Genomic DNA, 18,529 nt, shown 5'->3' on the forward strand with positions numbered 1-18,529 from the left:
CAACGCAGCCACCCCTCCGCACCACCTTTCGAAAGCCCTGCATGTCACGGCACACGTGCATGCATGCGAAATGTGTCTGTGCTCGTGCCAAGCAGATTGGCTGCAGACAGTTATGCAGCCATGCCATGCCCTGGTCAAAGCTCTGTTAAGACCACACCACCGGCCCACCACTACGACACCCCCCCCACCCCCTCCTCCTCTCCACAGCCCGCTGCCTGCATTGTCATTCACAAGGGGGCCCTGGTGGACTGTGGGGCACACTAAATCTACCTGAACGCGCGACAGATGGGTTCCTGGGAAGGTTGCTGTCACTGCCCCGCTATCTCTCTCTCTCTCTCTCTCCTCAGAGACTTAGTGCTGACCTTAAGAAGGCACTGTTTCTAGTGTAAATAGTACTTTATTCACCCAGTGGCGTGTCCACCACTTTGACTGGAGGCTAGGGGTGTAACGATAAGCAAAAAGTCACGATTCGGTACGTACCTCGGTTTTTAAGTCACGGTTCGGTGTGTGTTTTTTTTTCGGTAGAGCGGTTTTTATAATTGGATTTTTATTAAACAATTTGATTTTGATTTATTCAATTGTATCAAACAAATGCCTAACACACATGAAAAGACATCAAATACGATTGAGGATAGAAACACAATAAAGTCCAGGACTTATTTCCATCGTGGTCCTCAACACAAAACATCAGGACAAGACGAGACACTCACAGAGTGTGTGATAATCAATAAAAACTTAATTTAAAAAAACAACAAAAAAACAAAACATTTATTATTATTTTTTTTTTTCTTTTCGGTACGTACCGAAATGAAACGTGCATCGGACCGTTAGACCCGTACCGAAAAACGTCGGTACGAATACGCGTATCGTTATCGTATCGTATACCCCACTGGAGACCCTCTTCAAAAGGTGCACTCTGGGTGCACCTTGTGGTTTTTTACGAACTCTGGTTCACGAACACCCGTTCTCCGTTAGTAACGTCTGTGGCGGGCCCCGACACATTTCTGGTTTCCCCGATGTGGTCGGGTCGAGTAGTTTGGACGCCAGACGGACAGTTATTTGTCCAACCTAACACAACATACCCACGTAGGCCTACTTGTTTATAAAAAGGGTTAGTTCTCGCCTATTAACGCCGCTTCCAAGCCCAGACCTCTGTGGGCGAGCTCTCTGTACTCGTTCTGTTCCGTCCCTGTGAGCATATTTTCTGTGACATTCCTGCGTCTATTATCTTAATCGACTACGGCAATGATTGATCGTAATCTGGTCCTGAGAGAGAGAGAGAGAGAGAGAGAGAGATAGGGTGGGAGGGCGATCTGCGGTCCCACTTTGTGTGACCCTGCGATGACTCGGCAAAATATCCCCGTCTGCACGGGGTCCGCTGGTCTTTAAAGTGCCAGCGGAGGGAATGTTGTGGAAAAATACCCTCCACGTACCAGACCAGCACTTCTCAAACTTGTTTTATGACTCCAGGACCAAAGGCTGTAATTACCTGCAACATTAGAGTCACGGCTGTGGTCTTTTCCAAATAACGCTTTTTCTTTTTTTTTTTTTTCTTCTAATCAGTAGCGCAATCTTGCTCGAGCTCATGGTGTGTGTGTGTGTGTGTGTGTACATTGCTGTGCTCATTCAAGTGTTCACTGGTGGGTGTTTACCCGTATGTGTGTTTAACTAATTACACAAGTATGTCTGGAGCTTTTTCGAACCGCTTGTTGATGTGTTGGTCAGTGGCTCTCTGACCCATTGTATTCCAGATATGTAAACAAGCTAAGGCTGGGTGAGTTGGGAGTCCTGGCCAGCGCCGCCCCGCAAAGCGCAGCCACAACGTTGCTCTCTGTCGGCCCCGCTCCTTCCCTTCGCTCTACTACTGTGTAATCTTTATGTTGATCTGGCTTCCTAGTTGCTATTTGCTACCTTGATTGCGGTTCAACAGAACGTCCTGTTTTTTAAGTCATTAATCGACGCGGACAGCAGAACGCCGTTTTTTCCACCGCTGTCTACGGATCAGAGATGTTCTGTTCTTGTTGTCTAAATGAAATGTTTCCCCCCCCCACCCCCACATCCCCCCCCCCTCCCACTCACACAGGGCTCTACCAAGAATGGACTGTTCCACATTGGGCAGGTAATCGTTGTCTCCAGTCGAGAAGGGGCTCACTTGCTATGTGGCTAAATCACGCGTGCCGACTTCCCTTGCGATTGATATCAACGGGTGTACGGGGGAGAACCCGTGTTGATTGCACTGCACGCGCACACACGCACACATTTTCGTACGCACACATTTTCGTACGCACACATTCGTACACACACGCACATTAGTACACACGCGCACACATTTGTATATACACACACACACACGCACACCACCTTTTCATTGGCTTGCTGTCCGTTGCCACCTCCTCTCCCTGGTTGTGTGGCCCCTGACCTGTGCCGTATATTGGGTGATGGTGGGTGTTGTCCTTTCTCCTTTCTGGGTGACCAGGTTTCTGGTCCTGTCTCAAAGTGATTCCTGTCTCAAAGACCTCCATATAAAGAATCCCCCCCGTCAAAAGCCTGTAGCTTGAACACTTGTACAATCCTTGCCTGGCTCCCTTTTAACGAATAGGGAGGGGTGCACAGCCACCACTGTATATTCAAATGGGAATAAAGAAGACGTCGAATCGTAGTATCGGGCTTAAAGATCCATGTGGTACATGTATTCCTTAAACCCAGTTGAATTGGTGAAGCGATGCTGGTCTTCAGATTTGTACGGGCATTCAAGGAGGCTTAAGACTGCTGGGGATATTTAATATGAATCTCGCTCTCGCTCTCTCTCCCTCTCCGTCTCTCTGTCTGTGTGTAATATACACTGTGTTCCTGGATTTTTCTTTTGCTGGACTTCATAAACCCCATTCAATTCTGTGGTTTTTCCCTCTCTTTTCCTGTCTAAATCCTGCTCAACATTTAGCTCATGCTTTCGGTATTCCCCAGACGGAATTGTAGTTACTTCTAAATGCAGGTATTTAAAAGTTGATCTACATGTTTTTGTTTTGTTGTTTCTTCCCCCCCCCCCCCCAGACAAGAGATGATTTCCTTGGACAAGTCGACGTGCCTCTCAGTCACTTGGCGGTGAGTAGGGTCTATCTCTCGCTGTCTCACTCTCTCGCTCTCTCTCTCTCTCTTTCTCCCCCCCACCGCCTCCATGGCGCTGTTATATTCAAAGGGCTTTGGGTTGTCAAAGCACAAGATGTACAACACGATACAACATAGGCTTCAAAATAAAACTAGAACAAATGTATATATATATATATATGTTACAATGTTTTAAAATGCAACACAATGAGGTAATGGTCAGGATAGGGGTTGAGTTAATCAAACGTATTACTGCTACAAGGTCCTCAACATTTTTGGCGGTATATGACACTATAGATTGTTGACCCCATCTCTCTTTCTCTTTCTCTCTCTCTCCCTCGTCGACGTTCTCTCTTTCTAACGGTCGCGTCCGACAATTCTCTTCTCTAACTGCTGTGTACGACGACGTTGGAGCTCAGCTTGTCGCTACGGAGCTTTCGCGATGCTCGTGTTTTTCCTCTCTCTCCGTGGGCCTACATGGGTGACGCCTACGGGGGGGGTCAGGCCTTGCTCGGGGGCTTATCGTAGCGTAGGAGAACCCAATGGCCCGGGGCGCCGTGCGCACTTAGGCGGCCGTCCGCTGTGATCAAGGGACCGAGGGGAGCCCCGTCTTTTTAAAAATAGAAGGAAGGCTAAGCGATACGTAAACAAAAGGACGCGGGGTGGAGCAGAGAGCCAGTCGATAGCCCTCGCTAAGGAGGGGGGCTGTGATTGGTTGATTGTTTGTAAGATATCAATTTTTTTTTTTTTAATGATAACTAGCTTTAGATCCATGTCGGTTCAGCGGTAGCCTCGCCTCAGTAATGTCAGTAACCACGCTAATAATAATAATTCTACAACAACGACAAAAAAAACGGCGAGCGCAACAACGCTAATACTTATCACAACTCCCGAGATGATCGTTTATTCTAAAAGCATGTGATCGACTCCTGACGCAATAAGCTCGTTACAGAGACACACACACACACGCCCGCAAAGGAGAAACCCGCACCCAAAGCCACAGGGGGCGTCGCGGCCAAGAAGTTAATTCAATGCTTTATAAGGCCGACTCGTGTTATTGGCCCCGTAGGAACCGTCGACGGACGGCCCGCTTTCTCCCCCCCCCCCCCCCCCCACCCCCACCCCCAGGGAGTGAAGGCCCTTTCTGATGTCCTTTTTAGAAGTTCAAAAACGTCCAGGAATCTCTGCGCGCCGGGGCTAACAGGGTTAATTATTGAACGTTGCGTTCACTCGCCTCCTCGCACGTGATTAAGGATTTACAGGAGCCGACCGTCCACCGCTGCCAGATGCTGACTCACTTTGGTTTGGCCGAGGCCGACCAGACAAACGCTTTTCAGGCCCTTTGCTTTTTTTTTTTTAAGTGGCCCAAGAGTATTTTGGGCTATTTCTGTGATTTGGTGTAATATATCAATTTTGTCTTTTGTGTGTGTGTGTGTGAGAGAGACTGTGTGTGTGTGTGTGTGTGTGTGTGTGAGAGACTGTGTGTGTGTGTGTGTTATTTTTTTACGACATCTCAGCGAGTCACTTCCTCTTGTGTCTCGTTGGCTAGTGAAGTCGACATGACTCAGTCAAAATTAGAGTTCTGCTACGTCGGCTTGGTTCAAACGGGCCAGGCTAGCATGGGCTTTGTGTATATATATATATAAATATATTTGGATGGATGATGGGATGACTTCTTTATCATATCCCTCAATGGGCCTGTCAATCTGAGACCTGTTTCCTGGGACTGGTTATTTATTATAAGTGTTGGCCAAACTCCCAGAGCCTCAGAACAAGAACCGCCATTGATCCAGAGACATAACTCAATACCATTATGACTGAGCTAGTGCTGAGCTGATGGATGTTTCCTTCTTTTAATGTGCTTTTATTGTTTTTGTAAGGTTTTTTTTTTTTTTTGTCCACCTTCTTATGAAATACCGTAACTGTTTTAAGAAGCCAGTACCAATAAAAGAATCCCCCCCCCCCCCACCGCCGCCCCTTCACTTTTAACGATGATTTACAGTAAGGGGTTAACACAGCGAGTGTTGGAACGGCTGAGCCTGCTACTCAGAATGTAACTGAAGTCACCGCGGGCTTGCATCAGCGGTCCTGGGGTGATGCGAATCGCACATGGTCGGCGGTGACTGATCGGAGCCCTGATGTCCCTCCACAGTAGCTCCGTCCTGTTTCCTCCCGGGATTGTGTTCTCCTATTGTGTTATATGGCGTCGTTAACAAAAGCACACCATGTCGCTTTTTTTTTGTACAGACGGAAGACCCTGCCATGGAGAGGCCGTACACATTTAAAGACTTCCTCCTGCGGCCTAGAAGGTGAGTTTCGGAAAGGGACGGTGCTCATTAACTCGAGCGTGGGAAGAAATGGAATGGAACAAAATGTCTGGCGAGAAAAGTTTGTTGAAGCGAGTGACGATCTTGTGGCGCAAGAGCGGTCATTTTTCCTTTTTTTTTCTTTCTACACCAAGTATGACAATGTGAAGTTCCTTCAAGGGCTAGCAGTGGCCGTTAAAGCCGACTGCCAAGAGGCCAGTTCTGGGGGAAAGTCCCCGTCACGTCTAACCAACTGACGAGAGAAACGCCAGGAGCTTAACCAGAGCTCTCCCACCCAATTAGGACATTTGCTTTGGTTGCCATGGTTTTATTAGTTAGTTTGTTATAAATTGGCGTGTGTTGCTGTGATCTGTGTTGGTCGTCCAGTCACAAGTCCCGGGTGAAGGGGTACCTGCGGTTGAAGATGGCGTACCTGCCCAAACAGGACGGACAGGAAGAGGAAGCGAGCGACGTCCGGGAGGAAGCGGAGGTGAGGTTACCGACGCTGAACTTCCTCGTTTTGAGAGTTTTTTAGGGTCGGCGTGGTTTCACCGTTTGATCACACGACGTGGGTCAGGTGTCCACGTCTTTGTCTAATAAGTACTCAACAAAAAAAAAAGTTTTTTGTTGTTTTGTTTTTGTTCAAGCCCCTATATATGTGTATTGTTCAAGAATAGTTTTTTCCTCCAACTTTGGATTGTATTCACTATCTTTAGCTGGTCAGCTGAATTTGAGGTAGTAACAGACACTGAAATAAAGATCCCTAACTTCCATGTCATGGATATCAGATACATGTTTTTTAAAATGTGTCATGATTGTTTGTCTATCATTATGTTTCTATATCATCAAAGTAACACTTGGGCTGGTCATTTATTGTAAAAATATATATATATATATTTCAGATTTTATTGTAGAGCTGCCTGCAACACACTCTCTCTCTCTCTCTCACCAACACACTAGCAACAGACCAGTCTGTGAATAGCCCCACCTCTCCTTGCACACCACCCTGACTCATAACATGATCTTGTGCGGGGTGAAGGATGGTTAATGGCTATTCCCAGCAGAGGAGACCGCTGGCCGAACTCATTAATAGAGTCAACCGGAGTTCACGGATCAGTTTGGGGGATGCCATGAAGACCAAAAGAAACTCTGTAGGAGTTCTTTGGGGGGGGGGTGAAAGAAGTCTGTGATTGTTTCCACCAATGGACACAAATGGAAATTCAGGTTATTCTGTATTATATGCACTCTATGTGCCCCCTGTCCCCCCCCAAAACTAGAGCTTGGACACTACACACCAGTACGTGAATAACATTACATCTTTAACATGAACAACACAAACTCTCATGTTCCCACGCTACCGCACACACGTCATCAAACTACGTCCTTTGTTATTGTTTTGATTGAGTGACCCCTAGCGGCAGAAATGCCATACGATACCTTTAATTAATTGACACAGAACAGTTTACATTTAATCGATTTAAAATTACATTCATCGCATTAAGCAGGTGCTCTTATCCAAAGCGACGTACACTTAAGTACAAGAGCGTAATGATAAAACGATAACCACACGATTGGAATCGCATTTGATTGAATCAGTATGTTCTTTAAGAGTGGTTCCGTGTGTGACTCTTGGTCCATCAGGGCTGGGAGGAGACCAGTGAGCAGGGGAACCAGAGGCCCCAGCAGCAGGTGCCCCCACTGCCCCCGGGCTGGGAGGAGAAGGTGGACAACCTGGGCCGCACCTACTTCGTCAACCACAACAACCGCTCCACGCAGTGGAAGCGCCCCACCAACATGTAGGCCCCCCCCCTCTCCTCTCCCCCCCCCCCCCCTGCTCTTTTAGTTAACATTTACCATCGCTTACCTTTACTTTTCGTCTTGGTTCTTGGAGTGGTATCCACACTCGGCTTTTAAATCAAATGGGAACAAGACATTAGTCATTGAGCGGATGCTTTTATCTATATTGTACATTAATGACTATATCGTTAATGATAGTCATTAACGTGCAGATAGGGTTAGTACATAACCCTATCTAGAGGCATTAGGGCGTCTTGCTCAAGGGTTGGTAGACTTTGGACATGGGAAGCAAACACCCAAACATACCTCCCTAACAACCACCCTAATTAATACCATTAATATAGGCTTCATAAATACGGTATATTCATTAATCTACGCTCTTAGCATAGGGTGGTCCCAATGTAAATGGTTCCCCTTCCCCCTGGCTGGGTGTGGATGTGTGTATTCCTAACTCCTGGCTGGGTGTGTATTGATGTGTGTATTCCTAACTGATGTGTGTGTTCCTGACTGACGTGTGTGTTCCTAACTGACGTGTGTGTTCCCGTGCAGGGATGTGATTTCGGAGAGTGAGAACGACAGCCAGCAGCGGCAGATCCACCAGGAGGCGCACCGCGTCTTCCGCTCCCGGAGACACATCAGCGAGGACCTGGAGAACGAACACATGGAGCCCAGCAGGGACCTGGACAACGTGAGGCGGAGGGGCACACACACGCACGCACGCACGCACGCACGCACACAAATACACACGCGCAGGCACACGCGTGCATGCACACACACACACACATATGCATGCACACACGCATGCACACACACACACGCACGCATGCATGCACACGCACGCATGCATGCACACTCACGCGTGCACGCACACGTGTGCATGCACGCACACGCTTGCATGCACACACACACACACACACGCACATGCACACACACGCATGCACACACGCAGGCAAACACGTGCAGGCAGACATACATACTCGCATACATTCAGGCATGCATACATACACGGATGCATGCATACATGCACACACACACCTACACACACACACACACACACACACACACACACACACACACACACACACACACACACACACACACACACACACCTCAACTACTCTGTCGATCCCGACCCCATACGGCCCTCCCTGTAGCTCTGGGAGCTGATCTCAGAAGAGGACCCCAATGAGCTCAGCGGCCCCCCGTCCACCTCCTCGTCCATCATCATGACCCCGCAGCCCCCCCAGTCCCCGGGACCCCCCCAGGAGTACTCCGAGGAGCTCAGGCTCTCCTACATGCCCGAGACCAACGGAGAAGTCCCGGGACCCAGCTCTGTCCAGGTACGACCGACAAAAGACAAACGCACCCACGCCGAGGCTTTGAAGTCGTGGCATGGAAATAAATAAATAAATGAGGATGAGCGGTCCATAATTGCTGGTGTCTGCGCAGAGCCAGCTGTCCGACAGACTTCGCTCCTCCAGTATGACGGACGGCGTCAGCGACCAGGCCCAGCCTCCACCCCTGACGGTACCAATCTCGTCCTCTTCTCCTCCGACGCCTTCCCCTCACCACTTCGTACCTTCCCTCTTTCCTGCTCCGCCCTGCCACTCTTCTCTACCTCTCCTCCTCCTCCTCTGCACTTCCTGTCTCTCTTCTCTCCTCTTTCTCACCCCTCCCCTCTTCCTACCCCTTCTCTTCACTTCCCATCGCTCCTCTCCTCCTTCTCACCCCTCGTCTCTCCTTTTCTCCTTTCTCCTCCCCTCTACCTACCTTCTTCTCTCCCCCGTCTCCTCTCCCCCCCTACCCCCTACCTCCTATCTACTCTTCTCTCTATTTCCTGTCGTTCCCAGTGCTAAACATTCCCGGTGCTATGGATAAAGTCAAAGTGATTGCATTCAGTGTGTTAAATGGTGGCCACACACGGCCGTTCACGGGTTACGTTTGCGTTTTCAATGTTGTTGTCTTTGTTGTCATACAGCCGTGTTCTTGTGTGTCACATACCCACGTCCTCATTTTACTCTACACTTGATACTGCTTAGTCATCGCTGCCTCTTCCTCCTCCTCCTCTTTCTCCTCCCACGGAATCTCTTTATCCGGCCGCAGCTTTTCACACACTCGATTGTCACAATTCCCTTTCACTCTTTGATTCACTCCCTGTGGACTATGAACTACTAGCGCACAGCGTCCTCCCATTCCTCTCTCCCACCTCTTGTCTCCGTTCTCTCCTATCCACCCCCCACTCCTGATGATTCACTATTTAAACCCCTCTACTCCTGAAGAACCCTAATCTGTAAAGTGCACAGGTCCCCACTGCTTATTAAGAACTCAGCTCTACTGATGAGTCACTGTTAATATTTATAAAGCTCTCTACTTATCAAGAACTCTACTATACTATAAAGTGTAAGTGAACCCACTGTTTCAGCTGGAATTCAAACATCGTGAGATTTTAAAAATGCATATTGTGTGTCCGAAACGCTCGGACGAGTACATCAAAATAAACCACAGCTCAGACTGAGCTCCACACTTCCACACACACACCGTGGCGTTATAATATAAGTGTCCAAGAAGCGCTACCTTCTCTCGGACACAAACATGATCTCTGCACATCCTCTACTAATGAGTCAGTGTTAGGCTTACTTATTAAGAACTATAATTAACTGATGATTCAATGATGGAACCCTAAGTCTAATTACAAACTCTACTTCAATGTACAAGTCACTGTTAAGGTCCCCTCTACTGATTAAGAACTCTACTGTACTGACGAGTCACTGTTAGGGCTACTTATGAAGAACTCTACTGTTCTGCTGATTCACCGTTAAGATCCCTCTACTTATGAAGCACTCTACTGTTCTGCTGAGTCGCTGTTATGATCCCCGAGTTGAATGAAAAACTCTACTGTACTGCTGAGTCACCGTTACGATCCCCTCTACTCATGAAGAACTCTTTCTTCCGTACACTTCAAAAGTTCCCGGCCCCTGGCAGAGGTCCATCTTGTACATCACGTTACATCACAGTCCGGTCCGTCCATCACGGAGCCACCGCAGCACACTATTTGCAATCACTCGAGTGAAGTGCTGTGAAGTGACCAAGCACGGGTGTGTTTAGGAGGAGAGGAAGGGGGGGGGGGGGGGGGGCGGGGGAGTTGATGAAAGTTGGGAGACAAGCCGCCCATTCAAGGATGCCAGGATTCTGAGTCATCGAGATCTGGAGTCGATATTATGTCTTTTTTGTTTTTGCCTTTTGAGACATCTGCAGCTCTGAGCTGGCAGAACACAAACCCCACTCCTTTACACCTAGACTGACCCCCCCCCCCCCCCCCCTCCCCCGCCCCCCCCCCCCCCTTTTTAGGACAATCAATTGACTGACAAAAACAGCCACACAGCAGAACGGCTTGATTGTAGCAGTCACTTAGCCATGAGCTATGGGCCAGTCATGGGACCGTCTGAGTAATACGTGGTTCCTCTCCGGGATGCGTAACGGTGGCCAGCTTGGCGTTGTCAAAACGATCCCAGAGGCAGCAGATTGCAAAGTACAGCTGGCGTTGTCGGACTTAGCCTCAAATGACTACTTTATGGACAACAGTTGGCACTCGGGATGAAAAGCCATCAGAATAAATGCATAATCTTCACATTTTGTGCACAGGTTTTGCTTTTTCCTGAAGCGGGGGGGGGGGGGGGGGCGGCGGGAGGGTGGAGGGGGCGGGTTGGGGGAACGGGTGAGTGAGAGAATGAGTGAGTAATGGAAGATGTGAGAGGGCATTGGTTACTTCTGAGTTGGAACAAACGCGGCCCCTCTCCTAATGGCGATGTGCTTCTGAACGTCCATATACGTGAGATTTATGATCTAATGGACTCCGGGGGTCACGCCAGTAGAAGCTTACTGGGTCCGTTTCATGTGGTGAAAAAGCTGAGAGGATAAGGCAGAATCCTACCGTCAGGTCCAGTGGTTTCTAAAGCTCATTCTGGTCTCTGAGGCAACCAGTGGCTCGTCTTTGAAACATGGTTGTGTTTGGTGGTTAGGGCGTCGGGTTCCCATCGGAAAAGGTTCCGTGTTCATATCCTAATTTCGGTTCCCCCCCGACAATTCTGCCTGAAGGCATCGCCGAGCAAGATGCCGTAACCCCTACCCTCCCATTAATTCCCTGCATCTAAAATAACACACTTGATCACTTAACGTCGCTCTAGAGATCAAAGCGTCTGCTAAATGAACTGATGCTAATCGTCATAATCCAAACATCAAATATAATGTAGTCTTAAGGGGCACAGTAGGGGGGAGGGGTTATTACACAATGCCAAAATATGAATGCTGATTAGGGAAAATATTAGTGAGATATTTTGGTGAAGTATTCTATGTTTGGGGGTCTCTGTACAGGTCAACATACGTGACACTGTGTCAATTCCCTGTTATAGCCAGCTGCCAACTGAATTAAACTATTGGGACCAAGCAAATATGTTTAGAAGCAAGCATACTTTTAAATTTTCTTTGTAAATGTTCAATTCCTTTCTTCCGAGTTTCATTTTGCTCTAAGTTTTGTCCACCAGTGATCCTATGAGGCCTAATGGTAATTCATATTTTCAAGAAAACAGCATAGGTTTCAAGGAAATCAGCAGGATACGTTTGCCTGTGTATTGTTTTAGGAAAATGCCTTTTTTGAAAAGAAAACAGATTTGTCTTTAGCTCAAGTAATCAGTGTCAACAGTATATTTAAACAAATCAGAACGTATCCCCCGAAACTATTCTTGATTCATTTCTTCAACACAATAATCAAAATAATCAACCTTTTTAAAGCGCATTATTTTCCTCACTCTCTTCTGTACTTTCCACAGCCCTCCCTGTTACCCACGTCACCCCTCCCCACCCATGATTATGGGATGCTTCTCCTCTTCTCCTCTTCATCCAATCAAAAAGCCTGACGCTAACTCTTTCGACAGTGCAATGCCTCAGCTTTACAAACTGTTCTCATTAGTGGCAACAATTGGAGCTACATGTGCAGGTGTAGAAAGGAGCTCCATAACACAATGGGCCAAGGCCGTTGAAGCAGCCTAGCTCTGCTGGCCATTGAGAGGACACTGGTCAAGTCACTGGAAAAGACCGCTAGTTGAGCGTTTCCTTGAAAAGGAACAGAGAGGATAATTTACATATACATCATCAATTGACAATTTATCTGATGTAGGCCGGAAAAAGAGCTTCCCCCTCTTTGAAAGACCAGCAGCCGCCACTGCTCAATTCACAATTCACTCATATTCCCTCTCACTGGCTCTCCCCTCCCTCGCTCTCGCTCTCTCCCCCCCCACACATGACCGACACCCCCCCCCACCCCCTCCGCTTAACACTAAAGACCCCGTTCTCCCCCTTGTTGTCCACCAGACGCCCAGTGCCCAGAGCAGGAGAAGCAGAGCTCAGACAGTTACAGGCGTTGAGGAGCCCATGGTAATGTCTCAGTTTACATTCCACACACACACACACACACACTCGTTGTTGTTTTTCCTCGGGACCCTCCCCCCCTCTGGACCGGTCATTCGCCGCGGCGCTGAGTGAAAGATATGCCAGGGATCTCAGACATCCCTTTGGTGGGTCCTGGAGGACCCCCCCGCCGCACTGTTTGAGAAGACGCCGGAATGATAGACTGACCACAAGTTTATATTGAAGTTTATCCTGTTGTCAATGATGGTCGTAATTGTATTTTTGTGAATTTATTATGTCTTGATTTAAGTATTTAATGTTAAATCAAGACATAATAAATTCACAAAAATACAATTATGACCGTAATCCACCATAATCCAATATAATATATAAAAAATATATACTATATATATACTTTTTGTTCTTAAACGGTCCGCTCCGCTAAAGCTTTGGAGTAGCAGTAACAAAGGTAACTGGGCCGCCATGTAGTGTTGGCTCTCCAGGGAAACCTAAATGCGGACCATCTGTTCCACGTGGTCATGGTGTTGTCCGTGCCCGTTGTCTTGTGGTTGTTTTGGTGGACTCGGTGTGTGTGTGTGTGTGTGTGTGTGTTGCAAAATCAGCCACCGACTCTAGCTTGTGTGTCTTCATGCTTAATACCATGTCCGGTATGCTAACCAAACCACGGTTGTCTGGTACACGGTTTGTTTTGGGGGGGGGGGAAAAAACAAAACTCCCCCAGTATGTTGACCTGAATGAATAAAAAAAAAAAAGTTTCCAAAATGTTTCCGTCCTCAAAAAGTGTGAAGTGGCGAAGCAGCTGTGAAACATAAATCAGACCAGAGTCCTCACCGCTAAGCCCCACTGACGGACGACAGTTTAGAAATAATAGAGAGAAAATGTGTCCTGTCTCTCGTCCTGAGACCATAACCATCCCGCCGCAGATTCTAAGTGTGTGTGTGTGTCTGTGTGTCTGTCTGTGTGTCTGTCTGTGTGTGTCTATGTGTATGTGTCTGTCTGTCTCTGTGTGTGTGTGTGTGTCTGTGTGTGTGTATATACATGTGTGTGTGTGTGTCTGTGTGTCTGTCTGTGTGTGTATGTGTCTGTCTGTCTCTGTGTGTGTGTGTGTGTGTGTGTCTGTGTGTATATAAATGTGTGTGTATGTGTGTGTGTGTCTCCAGTCCCCCTCCACGGCGGCGGCGGCGGCCTTCAGTCTGACCCCGCCCGTCCTGCCCACCGGGTGGGAAGAGAGGAAGGACGGCAAGGGGCGCACCTACTACGTCAACCACAACAGCCGCTCCACCACCTGGACCCGACCCGTCATCCAGGTACACACGGACACACACACACACACGCACACACGCGCACACACTAATGACAACGGTTGCGCGCCAAAGTTTGTTTAGCTTATTTCCGAATTTTTTTTTTATGAAGCATTCTTCTTTCCTTTAGTTTTGGTCTGTTTTTAATGCTGTCTCATCGTCAAACAGACACCCCAAACTGAGGCCCAAACTTGGTCTCTCTCTCTCTCACTCTCACTCTCACTCACTCACTCTGCCTCATACTGCCTCTTATTAAGGGAGAGTGTGGCCTCCCAAGAGACAGAACCAGGCTCTCAAGATCTCATGCTGTGATGTTGAAATACCTCTTCGTTGCGTGTGTGTGTGCGCGCGTGTGTGCGCGCGTGTGTGCGTGCGTGCGTGCGTGCGTGTTCAACCTTTTTTTGGTTTGAAACCTGAATGGCTCGTGTCTTCCATGGCAACTAAATGGAAATGTCCTTCTCATTTCCCTCCGCTCCGATGTGTCGGCATTCCTTTGATTTTCTTGCCTCATGAAAGTAGTAGAACACAGGCCGGAATGTTCCCTCGATGACCTTGTGTGGCGCCCAACGCGTGTTGTTATTACTTTGTATGAACCGAAATGAACGTGTAAGGAATAAACTCATCTTGGCAGGCCGGTAATTGGACAATAAGGGACGACAGGGTTGGGGATGGCTGCCGAAAGCAAAGTCGTAGTGCATTATTTTCCAATAAACGGGACAGGCCAGGCCGGTTGGATTCTGCTGATCCCACAGTTACCAACACGTATGCGTTACTTCCATCTGACATATTATCGGGTTTTGTATCGACTAAATCAGCCAAAATAACATTTGAGCAAATTGTTCTTGGATTGTCAAGCGACATCTGGCCGATAGTTGTATTTGACCGTTCGCGGACCGTTGGATTTGAAATGTTTTGAATCCGAACTGTTGAAAGGCGTCGGCGTCCTGTTGTTGGAAATAATGCACGCCCTTGGAATGTCATTGAAAAATCCTGATCATGTATTCAACCACACTGCGGCATAAGAAGTATACCAATATACTGTATGTCATGAAAGTATGTATATTATTATTATCGAAAGTGATCTTTGTGTGGTTAGCTTGACAAACAAAACTCCCCACCAAACCGCTCTGAATCAATAGCCTGTGATGGGGGGGGATTAACTCTCCCCTTTAACTCTCTCCTCCTCACCACCGCCACCGCCTGCGTTCTCCCATAACCCCACCTTAACCTCCACCCCCCACCACCTCCTCCTCCTCCTCCTCCTCACCGCTAGCTGACAGAAGACGGCGCCAGCACCTCCTCCTCCTCCGCAGCAGGAGCCTCCGTCTCCGTCTCCGCCTCCACCTCCTCCCCCACCACCGGGGCCGCGGCTCCCTCTGGGGCCTCCCCCTCCGCCGCCGCCTCCACCGCCTCCACCTCCTCCTCCGCCTCCACCAGCCACCTCCACGAGCCCCCCCAGGTCCGCAGGGCCCGTAGCCTCAGCTCCCCCACCGTCACCCTGTCCACCCCCATAGAGGTGAGCTGTAGTGCCCCGCCCCGCCCTTCCTCCCCCCTCCCCTCACTCCCTCCCCCTCGCACGCACCCTCCCGTCTCCCTCCCCTCCCCATCCCTCTCCCTTCCTCCCCTCCCCTCGCTCCCGCCTCCCTCTCTCCCCTCCCTCCCTCTCTTCGTTCCCCTCCCCTCACTCCCTCCCTCCCTCCCACCTCCCTCTCTTCTCCCCCCCCCTTCTCCCTCTCATCTCCCTCCATCCCGCCCTCCCACCTCCCTTTCTCCCTCCCCTCCATCCCTCCCTCCCTCCCTCCCCTTCTCCCCTCCCTCCCTCCCCCTCTCTTTGCTCTCCTCTCTATTGTTGTTATGGATCGTGCTTCTCGTCACACATGGTTTTTGTTCAATTATGTTTTTTACTTTATTATGTTCGTTTTTTTTATGACTTCCACGTTTTCTCTCCATCGCTCAATAAGTGATGGATTCAGTTCTCATCCTTTTTTCCATTCTTTCCCTCACTTTAACCTGCTTTTTGCTGCAAAGGACTATTTGACATCCTCTGCTTATTTTAGTCTCCTTCTAATCGGTCCAGCCTCTGTAAGAATATAAAAATCAATAATCCTCCATTGCGCTCTCACTAAAAAGTGAATCATTTCTCAGTAACAGCAAAATGCAAAAGGCCTGAAGACATTTTTTTCATAAGAAGATGTGATCCACACCATGTGCATGTAGAGGGCAAGTCATCATTTCTAAGCGGTGTTCAAGTTTGTTATGTAAGCGCCGGTTCTAATTTTAAACCTGTTCCTTGTAATCAGTAACTTATACCAGGGATAGCGTTGGGTTCTGATAACCCAACATGCATCAACACAGCACACTGGGCCAACGTTTCAGACATCAAGTTCATCACACTAATCTGACAAGGCACAGAGTGTATGACTTGTAGTTATGTTAGTTATTCATAGAATATTTATGTTGGGAAATGAAAAGCATTACATTTTTCCAGATCATATGAGAATATGATCAGTGGAGATTCTCTCTATCAGCCTTAAATCGTACCCAGGCTGTGCTACTAAGCAGGCTGTGTTTACAAAGCTTATGAATAATGAAACAGGACCCATATAAGGTCTTGGATCCCTTGTTTGAAAAACTTTCTATTCCCTGTCAAGACATACATAGTCTGTACATGTCATGTACAGTGTACATGAGTGAGATATAGAAACAAGACTAAACTAGTCTCGAACAATATGGATTTTATTGTACTTAGAGAAGGTAAGGATTAGGAGGAGACTTAAATGAGCAGAAGATGTCAAATCATCCATAGAACAAAATGAGGAACAATTGGAAAAAAAACAAAAAAAAACAAATGTCTGATGATTAATTTGAACTCTTGACCCGGACTGTTTTGCACACTCACTGACAGTTGTGCGCGCTGTTGCACGTGTCAGGTAATGTGCACTCAGCATCTGACACACATTTCCCAGTAGGAAAGTGGTCGGTTCCAGTATGTTGAGTCACGCTCGTGTTGTTCACATTACGGTTGGCACGGTGGCCGGCTGTGGCTGACGCTCGCCAGTCACCGCCACTTCAGCTGCTTTCCTCTAATTCATCGTTCCCCATGGAGGTCTAATAAAGGGCAGGGTGGTTAATGAACACAACTCTTTTTCGCAGCACAGGTCAGCACTGATCAACACAACTTGGGTTAATAATAGTAATATTACAACTTGGGTTGTTATTGTCACAATCAATTGAACACATTTATTTTATTTTTTGAATATAACATTTACATGAATCTGTGGATTTGTACTAATCGTTTTTTATTTATTCATTTCTCGATGTGTGCTCGCCTGTCTGTGTGTTTTGTGCGTGCGAGCAGAGAGAAATGAGATGGAGGTGCTGACATTTCGAGGAAACACTCTTTATAGCTGGAGCGTTGAAAGGTTGAATTGTGTGTGTGTGTGTGTGTGTGTGTGTGTGTGTGTGTGTGTGTGTGTGTGTGTGTGTGTGTGTGTGTGTGTGTGTGTGTGTGTGTGTGTGTGTGTGTGTGTGTGTGTGTGTGTGTGTGTGTGTGTATTGTGAGGAACGCAGTCTTTCATTAGGAATTAGACGTTTGCACTGAGAGGATAATAATAAGCCCGGATCGCTACACTCTGAGTCATTAGAATTGCTCGCCTGTGTCATTTCCTGGGAATAACTGATGATTTATCTAGCGTAGGCTGGGATTCAGGTGAGGTGAGGTTAAATCTTGAAAATGATGCTCAGACCTATTTTAATTATCTATTTACGTCGATCTCGAAGGCTGGGTAGATTCTGCATTTCTAAAAGCAGTCTTAAAAAACATCTCATCTAGGCGAGATTACTCATGATTAAGTGATTGTCCCATGACCTCCTGTTTATTTTTTATTTTATTTTATTTATTTATTTTTGTGTACGTGTTTGCTGTTTTTGTTTCTTGTCCTGCATTTTTTTCCCCCACAGTTTATATTGTGTGGATAATGTGAAAAAATACTTAGAAATAAAAAGTAAAAAACAACAACATCTCATCCAGGCCTGCTTTCCATCGTTCTGACTGCAGTCTGTTTTTTGTTTTTTTTAAATCTCCGTAATTACATTACATTTCTGGATGTCCAAAGTCGTTTGGTGTCTCTGAAAGGCGCTCCAAACTAGCCACCACTAGCTGCTTTTTTACATTTGACTCTCTCTTTTATCTCTCAGGGCGCCAACAACATCCAGGTGCGGCGGGTGGTCAAAGACACTGTGTCCACCCCGCAGACCCCCCAGCCCTCGCCCTACAGCTCCCCCAAGTCCCAGCACAAGCCCCAGCAGAGCTTCCTACCCCCGGGCTGGGAGATGAGGATAGCGCCCAACGGAAGGCCCTTCTTCATCGACCACAACAGCCGCAACACCACCTGGGTGAGCACACACACACACACACACACACACACACACACACACACACACACACACACAGGGGCCCCGTTGTTGTAGTGGTGGTGGTGGTGGTGGTGAGGGCGACGGGAGTCTAGTCGTGGTGCTGCATGGGAGATGACTTCAGGGGGCACCGGGGGGGGGGGGGGGGGAGTCCAGTGCTGTGGCGTTGTTTGACTCCCGGCC

General features: G+C 47.9%; 1 protein-coding gene across 9 annotated transcripts in view; it reads left to right on the forward strand.

Moving 5' to 3' along the window:
* The window catches only part of nedd4l (NEDD4 like E3 ubiquitin protein ligase), a 47,800-nt gene that overhangs the window by 16,426 nt on the left and 12,845 nt on the right, over positions 1–18,529 (forward strand). For 2 of the 9 annotated variants that reach the window (XM_084482815.1, XM_084482810.1), the window contains 12 exons: positions 2,084–2,119; positions 3,052–3,102; positions 5,353–5,414; positions 5,799–5,901; positions 7,053–7,207; positions 7,758–7,896; positions 8,363–8,548; positions 8,658–8,735; positions 12,576–12,638; positions 13,793–13,939; positions 15,207–15,449; positions 18,131–18,328. In XM_084482815.1, coding sequence (XP_084338941.1) covers positions 2,084–2,119; positions 3,052–3,102; positions 5,353–5,414; positions 5,799–5,901; positions 7,053–7,207; positions 7,758–7,896; positions 8,363–8,548; positions 8,658–8,735; positions 12,576–12,638; positions 13,793–13,939; positions 15,207–15,449; positions 18,131–18,328 — 1,461 coding nt within the window. Of the gene's footprint in view, positions 1–2,083; positions 2,120–3,051; positions 3,103–5,352; positions 5,415–5,788; positions 5,902–7,052; positions 7,208–7,757; positions 7,897–8,362; positions 8,549–8,657; positions 8,736–12,575; positions 12,639–13,792; positions 13,940–15,206; positions 15,450–18,130; positions 18,329–18,529 lie in introns of all 9 variants that reach the window. The other 7 variants (XM_084482814.1, XM_084482809.1, XM_084482817.1 and 4 more) reach the window with 4 other exon arrangements.

This window comes from Micromesistius poutassou (assembly GCF_964030765.1).
Source record: "Micromesistius poutassou genome assembly, chromosome: 18".
NCBI lineage: Eukaryota > Metazoa > Chordata > Actinopteri > Gadiformes > Gadidae > Micromesistius > Micromesistius poutassou.